At 30.0% G+C, this 14,891-nt stretch overlaps 1 protein-coding gene across 2 annotated transcripts; it reads left to right on the top strand.

The window, feature by feature from the left end:
* Positions 1-3,438: 3,438 nt before the first annotated feature.
* Positions 3,439-14,381, top strand: LOC112682233 (ceramide glucosyltransferase). 2 transcript variants are annotated; one of them, XM_025552773.1, is made up of 9 exons: positions 3,439-3,622; positions 8,602-8,788; positions 8,914-9,100; positions 9,164-9,266; positions 9,462-9,563; positions 9,932-10,161; positions 12,759-13,024; positions 13,134-13,329; positions 13,971-14,381. In XM_025552773.1, exons 2-9 carry the CDS (start codon positions 8,676-8,678, stop codon positions 14,298-14,300), a joined length of 1,527 nt encoding a protein of 508 aa, XP_025408558.1. In that variant the 5' UTR covers positions 3,439-3,622; positions 8,602-8,675; the 3' UTR covers positions 14,301-14,381. The 2 variants fall into 2 exon arrangements, with proteins under 2 accessions (XP_025408558.1, XP_025408549.1); XM_025552764.1 differs by lacking the exon at positions 3,439-3,622 and adding an exon at positions 8,141-8,470.
* Positions 14,382-14,891: the final 510 nt, after the last annotated feature.

The raw sequence follows: 14,891 nt of genomic DNA, 5'->3' as shown, positions 1-14,891 counted from the left end.
GGCAAAATTAATTTAAAAAATAAATGAAAATTTTTTTATACATTTTATTTATAGTAAATTATTATATTTCGTCATTATTAAAATTATGAATTAAAACATTACTGACATTTATGCATAATGTACAATTAAAACATCACTCAAAAAATACATTAAGATAAAATAGTCCGATTATTATTAATGATAGTTTTCATAGATAGCCGTCAGCCGTGCGTTGACATAATATGTTATGGAAACTTAGTAGACCTGTTTTTTAGAAACTAATTTATCATTTGGAATTTTACCAATTTCTGTGGAAATAATATTATTCCAGGGGGGGGCAAGTGCCCCGTCTTGCCATCCCTGGGGACGCCCATGCATATCTATCATAGTAATATAATATTTTTCAAAAATGCTTGTGTGAATTTTGAAAGGTATTCTTATTATTTAATTATAAAATTATATATCATGTGACGTTGAAATAATATTCGGTATATCATGAGAATTAATTTTATACGTGTTCACACATTTTTATGAGAATACTTAATAATGCATATACCTACTCGTATATTATGACAGTAATGCGAGCTTCGTATCTATAAAAGTTTTGGACTAGAGTAAGTAATAAAGCAGTCTCTATTTCTTAGTGAACCCTGACACAAAATGTGTAGTCCGAAATTGGAAGTATACTACGTATACACTACGGATTCGAGAAATATGTACATACTAAATAATAATTAGGCTTAGGACTTCTAGCATTTGCATACTTTTTTTAATTATTGTTAAACATAGCAGAATGCAAAATAAATTCGTTTCTCGGTGCCATGATATCAGATCTAAAATTTGAATTTGCATATTTTTGCATATTGATAGATTTTGTAGGAGAATGCATATTTTAAAATGTTTAGGATTATTTTGCATATTTTGACAAACTTTTCAAATTTAAAATTAAAAACTTTAGATACACATATTTCAACCGATCGAAAAAAAATGTACTAAGAGGACTTAATACTTCCAGTAATATGCTATCTGCAAACTACCTCTCATATCTTGTTATAATTTTTGTGTAAATATAAATAATACTATAAGCCCGTATCGACCGTATAATAACCCGCTGGATATCGACCGGATGTCGATAAAAATAATAGTCGATATAGAATCATAGATTATTTGTTTAGTGTTCAGTTCAGTCGATTATTATAGTCTGTTCAGGTCTATGGTACCGACTACCTATTTTAATTAAATGTTATCTTAGACCTTATCTAACCAAACCAGCACTTTTAACTCGATTACTTCAACTGATATCGAATGTTGTTACCGAATCACTCGGAACTAAACGAGTGTATGAGTAATCGAGCATTTTCCCTCGATTATTTCAACCGATTTCGATATCGAGAGAATCACTCGATGATTTCCAAAACAATCGAGTATTTCGAGTATTTTCTTTCGATTGTTCCCATTACTAATTATTATCCGTCATTGTATTTGCGTCTCGCGATCACGCAACGCCAAATCATACGTAAACCGTCGTAAGAGTATATTTTGTAACATTGTGTAATGTCGAAAGTACAACAGCCTACGAGTAGCCGATTACTAAGTTTTGTTTCGAAGTTTAAAGATACATTTACATCCGATGGACACGTTCTATTTTGTATACTATGTGGTCATTTTTTTTTTTTAATGCATATAAATGCATATTTTAATGATTTTGGAAGCATATTTGTGTATTTTTTAGTGCTTTAAGTCCCTAAGCCTAATAATAATAAATAAAACTATTATGAAGGTGTTTTTCAAGAAGCCATTTTAAGCAAAATAGCCGACGAGGACTTAAAAATATCTATTAATTTTTAAATTATATATCTCACAATAAAATAAATAATTGGTTAATAATTTTCAGATTTATATCAGACACAAGAATATTTTCAGTTTAAAAACTAATAATAATTTGGTAGTTACCAAATTATAATATACAGTTTTACAAATAAAAAAAAAAAAAAAAAAAAAAAACTATTACTAAAAATGATTACTTACATTGTATCAAAAATGATAATCATATGAAAGTGTTGTAGGGGAGAGCTCTGTATCATATCATTGTACATTAAAAAAATGAAATACGGATTTTTCGTGAAAAATATGGACTGTAATAAAGTATCTCAATTTTGAGTTTTCTATATTATAGTTTTAAGAAAACATTTGCGGATTTTTTCAATTTTTTTGCTGCAAAATAGCATTTTACAGTCTCATTTTTATTTTGTGTCGTAATCATTAAATATTGCGTCCGGGATAAAACTTCAAAATGCACTCTTATATATTTTTAATTTAAAAATATTATAAATATTAGATAGGTATTATTTTCAACAACTGCTTCAATTAATATAAAGGATGTTAAAGTTTTTGTAAATAAAATATATATTGACCGTTGTCATTTTTAACATGAAATGTAAATTTTTCATTTTTGTGCTCATCCAAAAAGTATGCCCGGGATGCCCATCGCCTTCCTCCTCACCCTTATTACGGCTTTATGTATAATATATATATGAAAATTATACAGCAAAAATATATAAATTACGAATTAATGAAAAAATACGTGCGATATAGGTAAATATCGAATGCAGTTTTGATTATATATTTATAGGGTTTTATACTACTAAATATAATAATACCTAGCCATTAGCTAATTCTAACAACACTCACAGCATAGATGTACGCACACCTTTTTAGAAGGTCATGGACAGTACAAATATGATATTGGGTTCCCAAACGAGAAAGTAAATACGATCTTAAAATGTTGATTAAATCATTATTGCCTTAAAATACATATACAAATATAATTACAAAGTTTTTAATTCCTACTGTTATTCATATCGTCGTTTTGATGGAATCATAGCTTTAAACTAGCCTTAATTGATAAATTAACTAAAGCCAAATTTTGCCGAACGGGCCTTGTGCATGAGAAGTCACGCCTATTGAACACAGTTAAAATGGTCAGTTAATATTTCGCTACTAATAATATTCGCAATGTGATATTATTTCGATAACTTTTTTTCTAGTACACAATACTGACGAATAGCATATTTGAATAAGACCGTAGGTTATTTTCGAAAACATTGTGGTAAATTGAATTTGTCGCAGGTTGGGCTCGTGAATGCTATATTATGTCCTGGTTCGACGAAGACTCGTCTGATAATTAATAATTTTACACAAACAACAAGTAACTACGTACCTATCCCGAACAAGTGCTTAATTATTGAGTGGTCCATTATACGAGTACACATGTTCAGGCACGTACGGAACAATAACATCAACAACAATAATATTATTAATTGGTTTTATTAGTTTTTTTTTTTTCGTCTATCATACATAATGATTGCAAATCGACCGAACATGCGTGTGGCGTTCAGAATACATCACGCGCAGATGAGGTACGTGTGAAACTCAGTATATAACGTCGTACAAGTTGCGGTGATGTCACAGTCGATTTGCTGAACTCGCAACGAGCGATTTGGCAATATCTATATTGCCGCCGTACTATATTGTGCCTACGCGTAGTACCTACTATACACATGTGTTTTACCATCCGCAATTTATAAAAACAAACTATAATGTTTCAACGTTGTACATCGGGCCGTCCGGTTTGCAATAACAGGTATGTATATGCAGTATAGTATAACTACGGTTTGTTGCAATGTTCCAAGTCTTTTTCACGGCTTCTCGATCAAGCGTTTTTCAATTCTATGAGTATATATATACAAATAATAATGGAAAAATTGTATTTAATTAATCATATAGTACGTCTGATATAAAACATATTGTAATAACGATTTGTTTGAAATAATAATATCGTCGGAATTCGATGACAGGACTTACAGGTATTTAACTCATAATTAAAACAGATGGCACAGCATTTTCACTAATTTACATTTATAGATCACAAATGACAAATTAGCATTATTTCTTAAGGGCTTGGAATTATTTTTATCAAAAATCAATAAGTATTTTTAGTGAACCCATTAAAATAATGAAAAACTCGAATATTAATAGTGAATATTTAATTTCTATGGCGAAAAATGGATTTTTACCTTGCGTAAACAATTTCATTGGGGTCTCGGATCACTTTAAAACTTTTTTGTTGGTCATATATTCATAGAAAACATCGATTCCATTAAAATTATCATTAATATATTAAGGTACAACCAATATAAATACCTACCGCTATATTACAATATTGATTTTATCCAATAATGAAAGAAATACTCATAATAATTGAATTCTAAATAAAATAAACAATCAGTATTATAAAATGTTTACTAAATCTATCAATGAAAACTAACTCCACTTTGATTTATAAAGAACTTAAAGAAAATAATTTGAAATTTAATTAATATTAATCAGTTATCGTTGATTTACATGAACATTTAATTTCTCTGTTAGATCATGAGCACAATATTAAATATAAAGAACATTATAATATACTCTTGTCAAATCTTAACAAAGCTTTTGATCAAACGAGTATGCTGATATAGATTTGAATGTATGTCGTTCATTAAATATAAAATGAAAGAATTTTAAACACGTAATGCTGTTTAAAAAATGTTTAAATATATTTAACATAATAAAATGTACATAAAATTTAACTTTTAATTTTCATTTACAATATTATCAATATTATCTTTGTTTTTTATGTATCTATTACACTTAATATAATAACGTTTGTCTATTCCGTTTTGTTAATTAGATGGTTAACGGTTGTTTTGTATCGATGCATGTTGCAAATGTACCTATTAAATTGATAAGAACCGTGTCCCCAGCGTAAACTTATTGGGGATGGCGCAATATTTAAATTAAACGTTTGTAAAATATTGTTGAGATTATAACGTTGCAATAATGTTTACTATCATTAATCTAGATTGGTACCGACTGAAGCGATCGATTTAGCAACGTCACGACTCAATCTTACCAAACGTCTAGAGCGAGCTTTGGACCGTTACTAAATCTCGCGAGGAACTGGATTCGTGATTAAATCGTACCCTTGCGATTGCTCGCAGCCGCTGCAATTGCGATGCCAGCGATCATTCGCGCACGTTAATCCCGTTGGGCCTTCCTCACACGGGGATACTCAAAAGAAACTGCAATCGTCTAGGTAATAGGAGACTGGGTGACTAGGCAACTACAGTTGCTGGTTATCTTCACACACAGTATACTAAATTTTTGTTTCTAGATTTTTAAACTAGTATCGCCCTACCATTTCGACAGTACAGTTCAGTTTTTCGTATTATATGTGTTCATTGATATTTATGCAGTAAATAAATTAAGATAAATACATTTTTTATAATGTCTAGTAGTGATTCGGGTAGCGACGAAGAAATCATTTTTTATCATTACTATAAACACCACTTAAACAAACGCAGAAGAAAATGTTGGATCAATCATTATAGCTCGGGATACTTTTCTATTTGTTGCACAAATTTTATATTAAAATTTCGATCGATGATGTATTATTTTATTACGCACGAAATAAAAATTACCAAGCAACTGGATCGACCAAAGTAGCGAGGAGACCGGCATGTCCAGTCGCCAGTTGACTATTCGCGTCAGTTTATCAGTCGCGGCGACTTTAGTAGCGCCGTCTGAATGACGTCATTCAAACACACACGAGCAGTCGCCTAGTCTCCAAGTGCCTAGTCGATTGCAGTTTCTTTTGAGTATCCCCGTGTGAGGAGGGCCTAAGTCTGCTCGGCATCGCCGCAGACCGCGTTTCGCGCGACGTGCGTTGCAGTTCGCGGTCGTACGGCAGCAATGTCGGCCCGGGCCGTCCGGTCCGGCTGCGAAGCGAACCGCGCGGCGCAACAGTACTTTCCTCGCGCGAGTCGACAGCGTTTCCGGCTCGACCGGCAAACATACGCGAGCGCGCGCCCGCGCGGGTGGGGGGGGGGGAGGCACGGGGAGACCGCACGCGACCGCCGGCACCGAAGTCCGAGCGCGAGCCGCCGCCGTTGACCGCGGGGACAGGTACGCGCGCGACCGCGGGTTTTTCGATTAATCGGTTTTTAGCTTTTTAACGCGCGTCGAGACGTCCGCACGGCGTCGCGCACGCACCCGCCCGGCGCCGCTACGTCCTCTCTATAATTATATCGATTCGCCGAACGCGCGTCATCGTAACCGTGGTACACCCACGTTACGCGTTCGTATTTTCGACGGTTCGCAGCAGACGATTATTAAAACACGTCCGTAACCGACACCCCCGCCGCCGTGAAACCGTCGGATCGCCGCCGTTACCAACAAATGTCGCGTCACCACCCGTCCGTTAACGTGGCCTCCGCGTAAACGTTTTCGTTTCGTTTACTGCGTGTCGCACCGGCAACGAGGGAGGTCGTTGTCCCCTACAACCCGGAGGTCGCCTCCTTTCCTTAAATTGCTTACTCAGGCCCAAGGTCACCCCCCGATGTAAACAATTTCTTGCCAAACATCAAAAACACGTTATACTCATCAGTGACGTATATAGGAGGGCCTAGTGGGCTACACCCCCCCCCCCCCAGAAATGTTTTAAAAAACTTAAAAATTATTTTAAACGTATGTTATATTTTAATGATGCTTTATGCTTATTTTGAATTTGCGTCGTTTCGGGACATTCCGTAAATGAAATGTAAATAAGTACCTACTGTGTCTTGTTAGTAATTCTTAGATAGCAATGGTAATTTAACTCTGTCCATAGTAGAGCCTCCCGAAAATATTTTCTGTTTACGCCACTGATACTCATCACAGCTTATGATCATTTTAAACAAATCCATCGTGATAACTAGGGAACGGATTTATATGTAAATGCATATTTTTATTAAAACGAGGTATTTAAGATTCGATAAGAAATGTTCATGATTTAAATCATTCCTATTAATATGATGCTACTTTTATTTTACATATTTTTACATATTTCGGTATGATTTCATATTTTTACATATTTCACTAATTTGTAAATATTTTCAAACATATTTTATCATTTCATCATTCCTACGTCTTCTTCGTACAAAAATACAAGAAATTATTTCAAATTTAGATCCAGTAACTTCTATTGCTATTAGAAAAGCTCAAAATATTATGCAAAATGAAACATTGAAAACTAATTTAATTTTTATCTCAGTGAATTTTAGTTTTATTGCACATACATTTAGAAAATTAGAAACAAAAATATGTCCTTAAATGATAGTATACAAATTGTCGAATCAACAATTGAAAAATTAAAACTCATAAGCGGACCAATCAGGGGCGGATCCAGAGTCGGGGAACTGTGGGTCAAACCATTTCAAGAGGCTATTTATTAGGGATGAAACTGAATTAAAAATGAATACCTTGTAAAAAAAAAAAAAAACACAATATGCTCATAAAAAAAATATAAGTATATTTATATTACAATTTAGAATTAGTGATACCACCGATAATGACTTATTTACCATTAATAAATATAATCTAATTTTATCAGCGCAACAAATGTACGGAATAAAATATGATTTACTTAACTTTCTACTAAAACGATATGATTTAAAATATAAATTATGAATTAAGAAATTTTAAATTTTGAATATACATGGCGTTCATTTTTCAAGTAATTCCGATGAGTCAACTGTCCAAGAGTCCAAATCAAGATCTAAAAAGAGAAAAAAATTTCCAAGAGGCCAATTTTGTCAACAAATATTGACTGTGGGTCAGTTGACCCCTTGAACCCCCCCCTAGATTCACCTCTGCTCTGCAGGCTCTCAAAGTTTTTCACAGGAAACCAGCTACGGAAAATGTTTGCTCAAAATTGTTGGCCCTCACATGAAAATATTCTGTCTACGTGCCTGCCTCTAACATGGGTTTCGATACGCTCATAGAATCTTTTTACTAATCGGGTGGCGAGGAACGCGTTGTTTAAGGGATCGTAGGGGCGGTGGCTGTTTATACTTTTGGCCGTTGGAAAGCGAAACCGTCACGCAGTAATCGGGTTCGAATCTGGCGACTGCGTTTTATCCTGTGCGATCACATTATTATTATTATTATCTTCACATGTTCCACGATACGATATCAAGTCACTAGATGTTCGCTATCACATTGAATCGTCAATGATATGAAATTTCCTTATCACACGTTGCGTTATACAAACTGCACACACACACACATATATGTACGAAATATCGTTCGATTTTATTACCCATCACACACACACACACACACGCACACACACACACAAATATACAGTGTTTAATATATATATATATATGTCTATACACACACACACACACACACACACGAATTTTTACGGTTATCCCGTCCCGTGCGCAATCATAATACATAAAAATTGATAGTAGGAGTGATGTTATGTAATCGCGGTCGTTCGAAATGTGCGCGCAACGAGTTCACTCATTTTTCGCGCTCTAAACTCGTGGTTACTCGATTCGCGACAACGACGACTTCTCGTTTCGTTTGTTTAGTAAAACCCACGACCGACCGACGGACGTTGTTGGTAGGTACCAAAAAACACCTTCGCTGCTGTTGAGTGCGACCACGACGAGGGCACAATATTATTGAATCACATTACGTTGTATTATGTTCAAATGTTTGTTAAACCGTGACGGGAATATGACGTTTGAATAGGTGTTTCGGCGCTGGAACCAGTCAAGAGTTGTAGATGGATACGGTAGCGAAGACAATAAGCTGTAGTACTAATAATGCAACTGTTACTAACGCCAATGTTTGCCGATTATGACATACTATTGGCTTGCGGGCTGCTGATATTTTGGTGTGGATACTGGTTGGTGCACCTAAGCGCAATATGTTACGGGTACGTAGTTCTTAGATTTTAATATCATGTGCCCACTCGTTTTAGTTTCCTCCTCGATCTCATTCAAATGTTTTTTTTCACTTACCATATTAGCCCTTTAAACAGTTGTTATTTTTCATTAACAGAAAGTACAAGCTCTACAGGAAGCCCAAACCAGAACTGTCAACTCCGTCTTTAGTATGTTTAGAACACGGTGTGCCTAAAAACAATAATAAACAATATCCAGGCGTTAGTATATTAAAACCTTTGGTGGGTGTTGATCCAAATTTATTTGTGAATTTAAGCTCATACTTTCAAATGGAATATCCTATGGTAAAATCACAGCCATTTTTTTTTGTTTTTTTTTTTTGTATACATTACAATAACTGTTAACAGTATGAAGTATTGATTTGTGTGGTTGATCCAAATGATCCTGCTGCAATGGTAGCTAACCGATTATTGGACATGTATCCATCAGTGGACGCTCGCTTGTTTTTAGGTATTTAAAAATATTTAAAAAAATTAAAAATACATAGTTTATGACAATATTAAAATGTAGAACTACTTTTTTCCTACCAATAGTTTAATATTTAAATATTTTGAACCATAAAAATATGTTTGTACACGATTTTAGTGGAAAATTAATAAATTTAGTTAATAGAGTTGCAAACATAATTAAAATTATATTTTATAGGTGGTTCACAAGTGGGTGTTAATCCGAAAATTAACAACGTACATGCAGCATACCAAGCAGCCAAGTATTCTTTAATACTTATATCTGATAGTTCAATAAAAAGTATTAACACATTGATATAATAATTAGTTTTACGTAAAATATTATCTGAAAATTATTGAAATTATGTATTTATCTGGGAGAAATACAGAGGAGCTAAGACACCTACAATGTGCCTTTTTTTCATACCTTTTATATTTTACTTATTATTCATTGACCAATTATTTAATTGAATTGGTAAATTAATTGGTAATTTTAAAGTAGCATTATCTTAACATGTTTAACTTGTTGAAGCTTAATAAGTAAGAAAATGGTTGAATTATAAATATATACAAATAATTCAATAATCTGCTTACTTATTTATAACTATGTATATTTAATAAGAATTGTGGACAGATATTCAAACTTCAGTTTTAATTAAATGTTTGCAGTGAAAAAAGATACACTCTGTGATATGGTTGATAATATGGCTGAAGATGTTGCTATTGTTCATCAAGTACCATTTACATGTGATCGTATCGATAATAGTTCTGAGTCTATGAATGTGCCTTTATCAGATGTTACAACAGATCCCTCATTAGTTTTACCAATTAATGGAAAAGTTCAACATCATAATAGGACACGCAAACAACAACGTCGTTTTGTTGCTACCTTAGAAAAAGTATGTGCTTATTAAAAATTGTACTTATTGTTTGTAATATATTTTAAAATAACATATAAAGAAATATACCAGTTTTGCATTATTTGAATGCATTTTCCTTTAATTTTTTTTCTATTTATTTAATATAGAAAATAGAAAAATTACAATTTTAATTTTAAAACTATTCATCATTACAGCATTATATAAAAAAATAATAAGTAAATTATTATTAAAATTATTTCATTTGCTTGAAGTATTCTGTATAGTGGAATTCAAATTTTTAATATATTTCAAAAAAACTATCAAATAAAATATTTAAAAATTAAATTAAAATTAATAATTATTAAATGTATAATACTTATTGAGTTATGATTTTATTTATTCGTATTCAATCGCAATTTTATTAACATTGTATATACCTTATAATGAATTTTTATTTCGATATCTATCGTACTTTACAAATATAATAATATTTTAGGCTGAATTTTTATTTATTTATTTCTGTATATAATCTATTTATTGAATTATTTATATATTAAAAATTATTAGTTATAATATAACATAATATCAATTTTTTATTTATTATTTTTTATGATCTATTGAGATTATAATAGCAAAAAAAAAAAAAGTTAGATACATTTATTTTCATTTTAGTATGGTTTTTAGGTGTAGTGATTATCAAACAAAAAGTCATATTTCGAAAATATTCTTTAAATATTCTGTTAAAAAAAAAAAAAACCATTAAAAATTGTATTTGGTTAATTTAGCTGCTTTTAAAAATACTTATCATAATTTATGGATAAATTGATTAAATAACTTTTAAAACAATACTTTAGATAAAATTATAGAATTTACTGTTACAATGAATGTAAACCTGTGATTTATGTGTTTATAATAATGCTCATATTATATATTAGTGTATTGATTATTTATTACATTTTATAAATTTATTAATTTCCATCAATCATGTTCGACATTTTAATATTTTGATTAAACATCCTTTATCAAAAAATTTCTCAGTTATGCTTTATAATATTATGGTCTTTTAATATTTATTTGAATTTCACATTTACCAAGATTTGTATGTTTAAAAAAAGAATTGTAGACTTAAAAACAAATACTTACAAATGCTCAATTTTTTTTTTTTTTTTTTTTATTTGCTTTAAATAAAATTATCAGTTAATAATGAAGAGATATTGATATTTTGACTTTTTATATTTGGTTTGATCTAAATAATTTAGATTATTTGTATACAAATGTCTTTGAGTCATCTGTTGAAATATTTGTAATTATTAACAATATAATTATATATAATAATTAAAATAATTATTTTATATTGGTGCTTAAATGTTAAAATAATCTCTCATTGGTGAAATATGTTAACAAAGTAAATATTTGCGCTATTATACATAAGATTGTATGTTTTTTGTTAATACATGTTTAATACATTTATTTTATGAAAACATTTAAAAGGTTAAATTATTTTGCATTATTTAAAATACTAAACTATGAACCTTACATCTTCTTAATCAGTTTACATTTAATGACGTAGCATAAATATTTAGTAATTGATTACTACTATTTACAAATGAATGAATTAAATTTCATAATTAATAATATTTAAATTATAAAGATAATTTATTTTTTATGTTCATAGTTAGGTATTAAGAATAAAATATTAATATATAATAATTATTGTATTATACTACTAAACCTATTGTGAAAATTTGCAATAAATAATTTATTTATATAATAAAAAGTATAGGTGCAATCGAATCAATACATAAACACATTTTAATAAATCAATAAATGATTATATTATCAAAAATTGAAAGACATATTAAAATGACAGAGAGTGTTTATTAAAATATATGTTATGCAGCATTACGATAAACTATGTATGAATGAGAGGGTGTAATTATTACATAAAATAATTTTACAATGCTTCCTTCCAGACAATATTAGCTAATATAAATAATAATATTAGTATTGTTTGTGAGTTGTTTGTTGTTATATCACTGGGTAAGAGCCAATGAGAAAGCAGTATTTGGAAAAAATTGAAAGTAAAGTTGATTGTGCACACATAACTTTCCTCGAACTCAACAAATTTAAGCAGTTATTAGCTCAAAAGAAAGAGCATGGCCCACTGAGTGTTCTGAAAATGAAACGATCAAGATCCATTCATCAGGAGGATAGAACGGCCACACACACAGACTGACTTTAGTTTTCATACATTTTTTTAATATATAAGATTAATTTTTAATGTAATTATTTAATGTTGAATGGTTATTTGTACCAAGACAAATAAAATATGTATTGAATACAATTAATTTTAAGTAATGTGTAGTTTTGAAATTTATTCTTTGGGCATTATATATTTGAATGGAGCACTGCATATTTCTTAAGATTATTAAATAAAAAATAATTTTATTTATGTAATTGTAAAATATATGTACAAACTATATACTTCATAAAGTGACTATATTGTTCTAATAACATTTTTATTTGTAAATGATTTTTTATTGTAGAAAAGAATGCAATAAATCCTTTGATGTATATGATTAATAATTAATTTAATAGTATTAATATTTAATTGAATATGTGTTTTTGATTTCAAGGTATTTTTTGGAACTGCTCATGCTCGAGTGTATTTAATGGCTGATCTAGTGGGAGCTATATGTCATACTGGTATGTCAACACTTCTACGTAAACAAGCCATGGATGACTGTGGTGGTTTGCAAGCATTTGCTGCTTATCTAGCTGAAGATTATTTTATGGCAAAATGGGTAGTTGCCCGAGGTTGGCGTACTACTATAAGTGGCCGTCCTGCATTACAAAATAATGGAGGCAGTGATCTTGGCAAATTCCATGACCGTCTTAGGCGGTAATATTTAAATATTGATTTATTTGTTTTAATTAAATAAATATTTAAATTATAATGCATCATTAGTAATATCTTGTAGGTAGTCAAAATTGTTAATTTATTTTTGTAGATGGGTCAAACTTAGAATAGCTATGGTACCACACACAATTGTATTGGAACCACTATCTGAATGTCTGATATTAGGAGCTTGTGCGGCATGGGCTGCTCATACACTTTCTGGGGGTTCAATTGATCCATATGCGTTCTACATGGTACATGTGCTTGTATGGTTCTTATTAGATTGGATTCTGTTAAATGTTATGCAGGTACGCATAAATATTTAGTTAAAAATATTTGATTTTTTTTTTTTATCATGTTTGTCTTTTGGCTCTAACTATGTTAAGCTTTGCACATAATATTAGTGTTTATTGTTTGAATTTGAAAGAATTAAAATACCTTTGTATTTTGTAAATGGTACCTAACAGAGCAAGAGCCTATTTGGGATGTTCATGGTGTTTAAAAGTTCACAGTGTATTTTTCTAAAATAACTGAATTTAAATTGTATTCAAAATAATAATTCATATTATTTTAAATGTATCAAGAAAATTCTAAAGAAATTTTCAAATTTCAAGTTGTATATTAAAAGTACCTTAAACTAAAAATTGTACTTAAAAAAAAAAAAACAAAAATAATTCCTCGCTTCTTTCAGAATCTAAATAATGGTTATTACTATTTTTTATTTGTTTATTTATTTTTTTATTTTATTTAAAGTTATAACACCCTAATTTATGAATTTAATTAGATTTCAGATATTTTTGAATAATAATTGTTAAATTTAAGTATCAATTTTTCAAATTAAAATTGTTCATTCTGATAAAATTCTAAAAAAATTACCAACATATAAATATTGAGTTGGATAAGGTTAAATTTTTTTATTTTAACTAATTATTATTATTTCAATTTTCAGAATGGTCCTTTACCTTTTACAAAATTTGAATACTTAGTTGCCTGGTTGTACAGAGAGTTCATGGGACCATATCTGTTTTTAACTGCACTCTTATGGCGTCCATCCGTTGTAACATGGACTACAAGACAGTATCGTCTACGTTGGGGTGGTATATCAGAAATTTATAACCAACAATCAACGAGCTCTAGCTCAGAAGCAATAACTGCCACAGTGCCTATAGCAACTACTACCAGTGTCACTTATGACACAACAGTGCCTAATAATTATTGTAGTACTCACCAGCAACAGCCACCAAGTGGTACTGGGTTTACATCAAAAATTAAAGTTTAAACATGATGAACAGATACAAATTTTATACGAATTTATTTTTAATATATTTAAGATAATAATATACTTGTTAAGTATGTAATAATATAGCTAATAAATGTAATGTTATTATAATTATGAAAAAACATATTTTCAATGTAATGTGCCTTTTAAAAATTATACAATTATTTATTTATAAAAATGTAATATGAACGAGTTACAGTTTAGTCCCATTACACAAATATCCTAGTTGAGTCTCACTTGATATTCCATTGGATATAGTATATTTTGGCAGTGTATTATATTTAAATTATTTCAAATTTAACTTTTTTATTATAAAATAATTTGAATTGCTAGTAAGACTTTCAAAATGTATATTTATATTTTTATTAGCTATGTAATTGTAGATACACAAAAAAAAAAAATGTTTTTTTTAGAGTTTTTTTGAATTTTATTACAAATCAATTTTATTCTGACATTATAATTTACATTTATTTAACCATGAATTAATGTATACCAATTTATATTATTTTTAAAACAGTCTTTAATGGTTTACCTCTAAACTCTAGTGTTATATATTTTTATCATATTAGTAATTAATTGGAAAATATTGAA

Source organism: Sipha flava, unplaced genomic scaffold (genome assembly GCF_003268045.1).
Source record: "Sipha flava isolate LNK unplaced genomic scaffold, YSA_version1 103_pilon_pilon, whole genome shotgun sequence".
Lineage (NCBI taxonomy): Eukaryota > Metazoa > Arthropoda > Insecta > Hemiptera > Aphididae > Sipha > Sipha flava.
The sequence above is the reverse complement of the archived record's forward strand: the minus strand, read 5'-3'. Positions and strand labels throughout refer to the sequence as shown.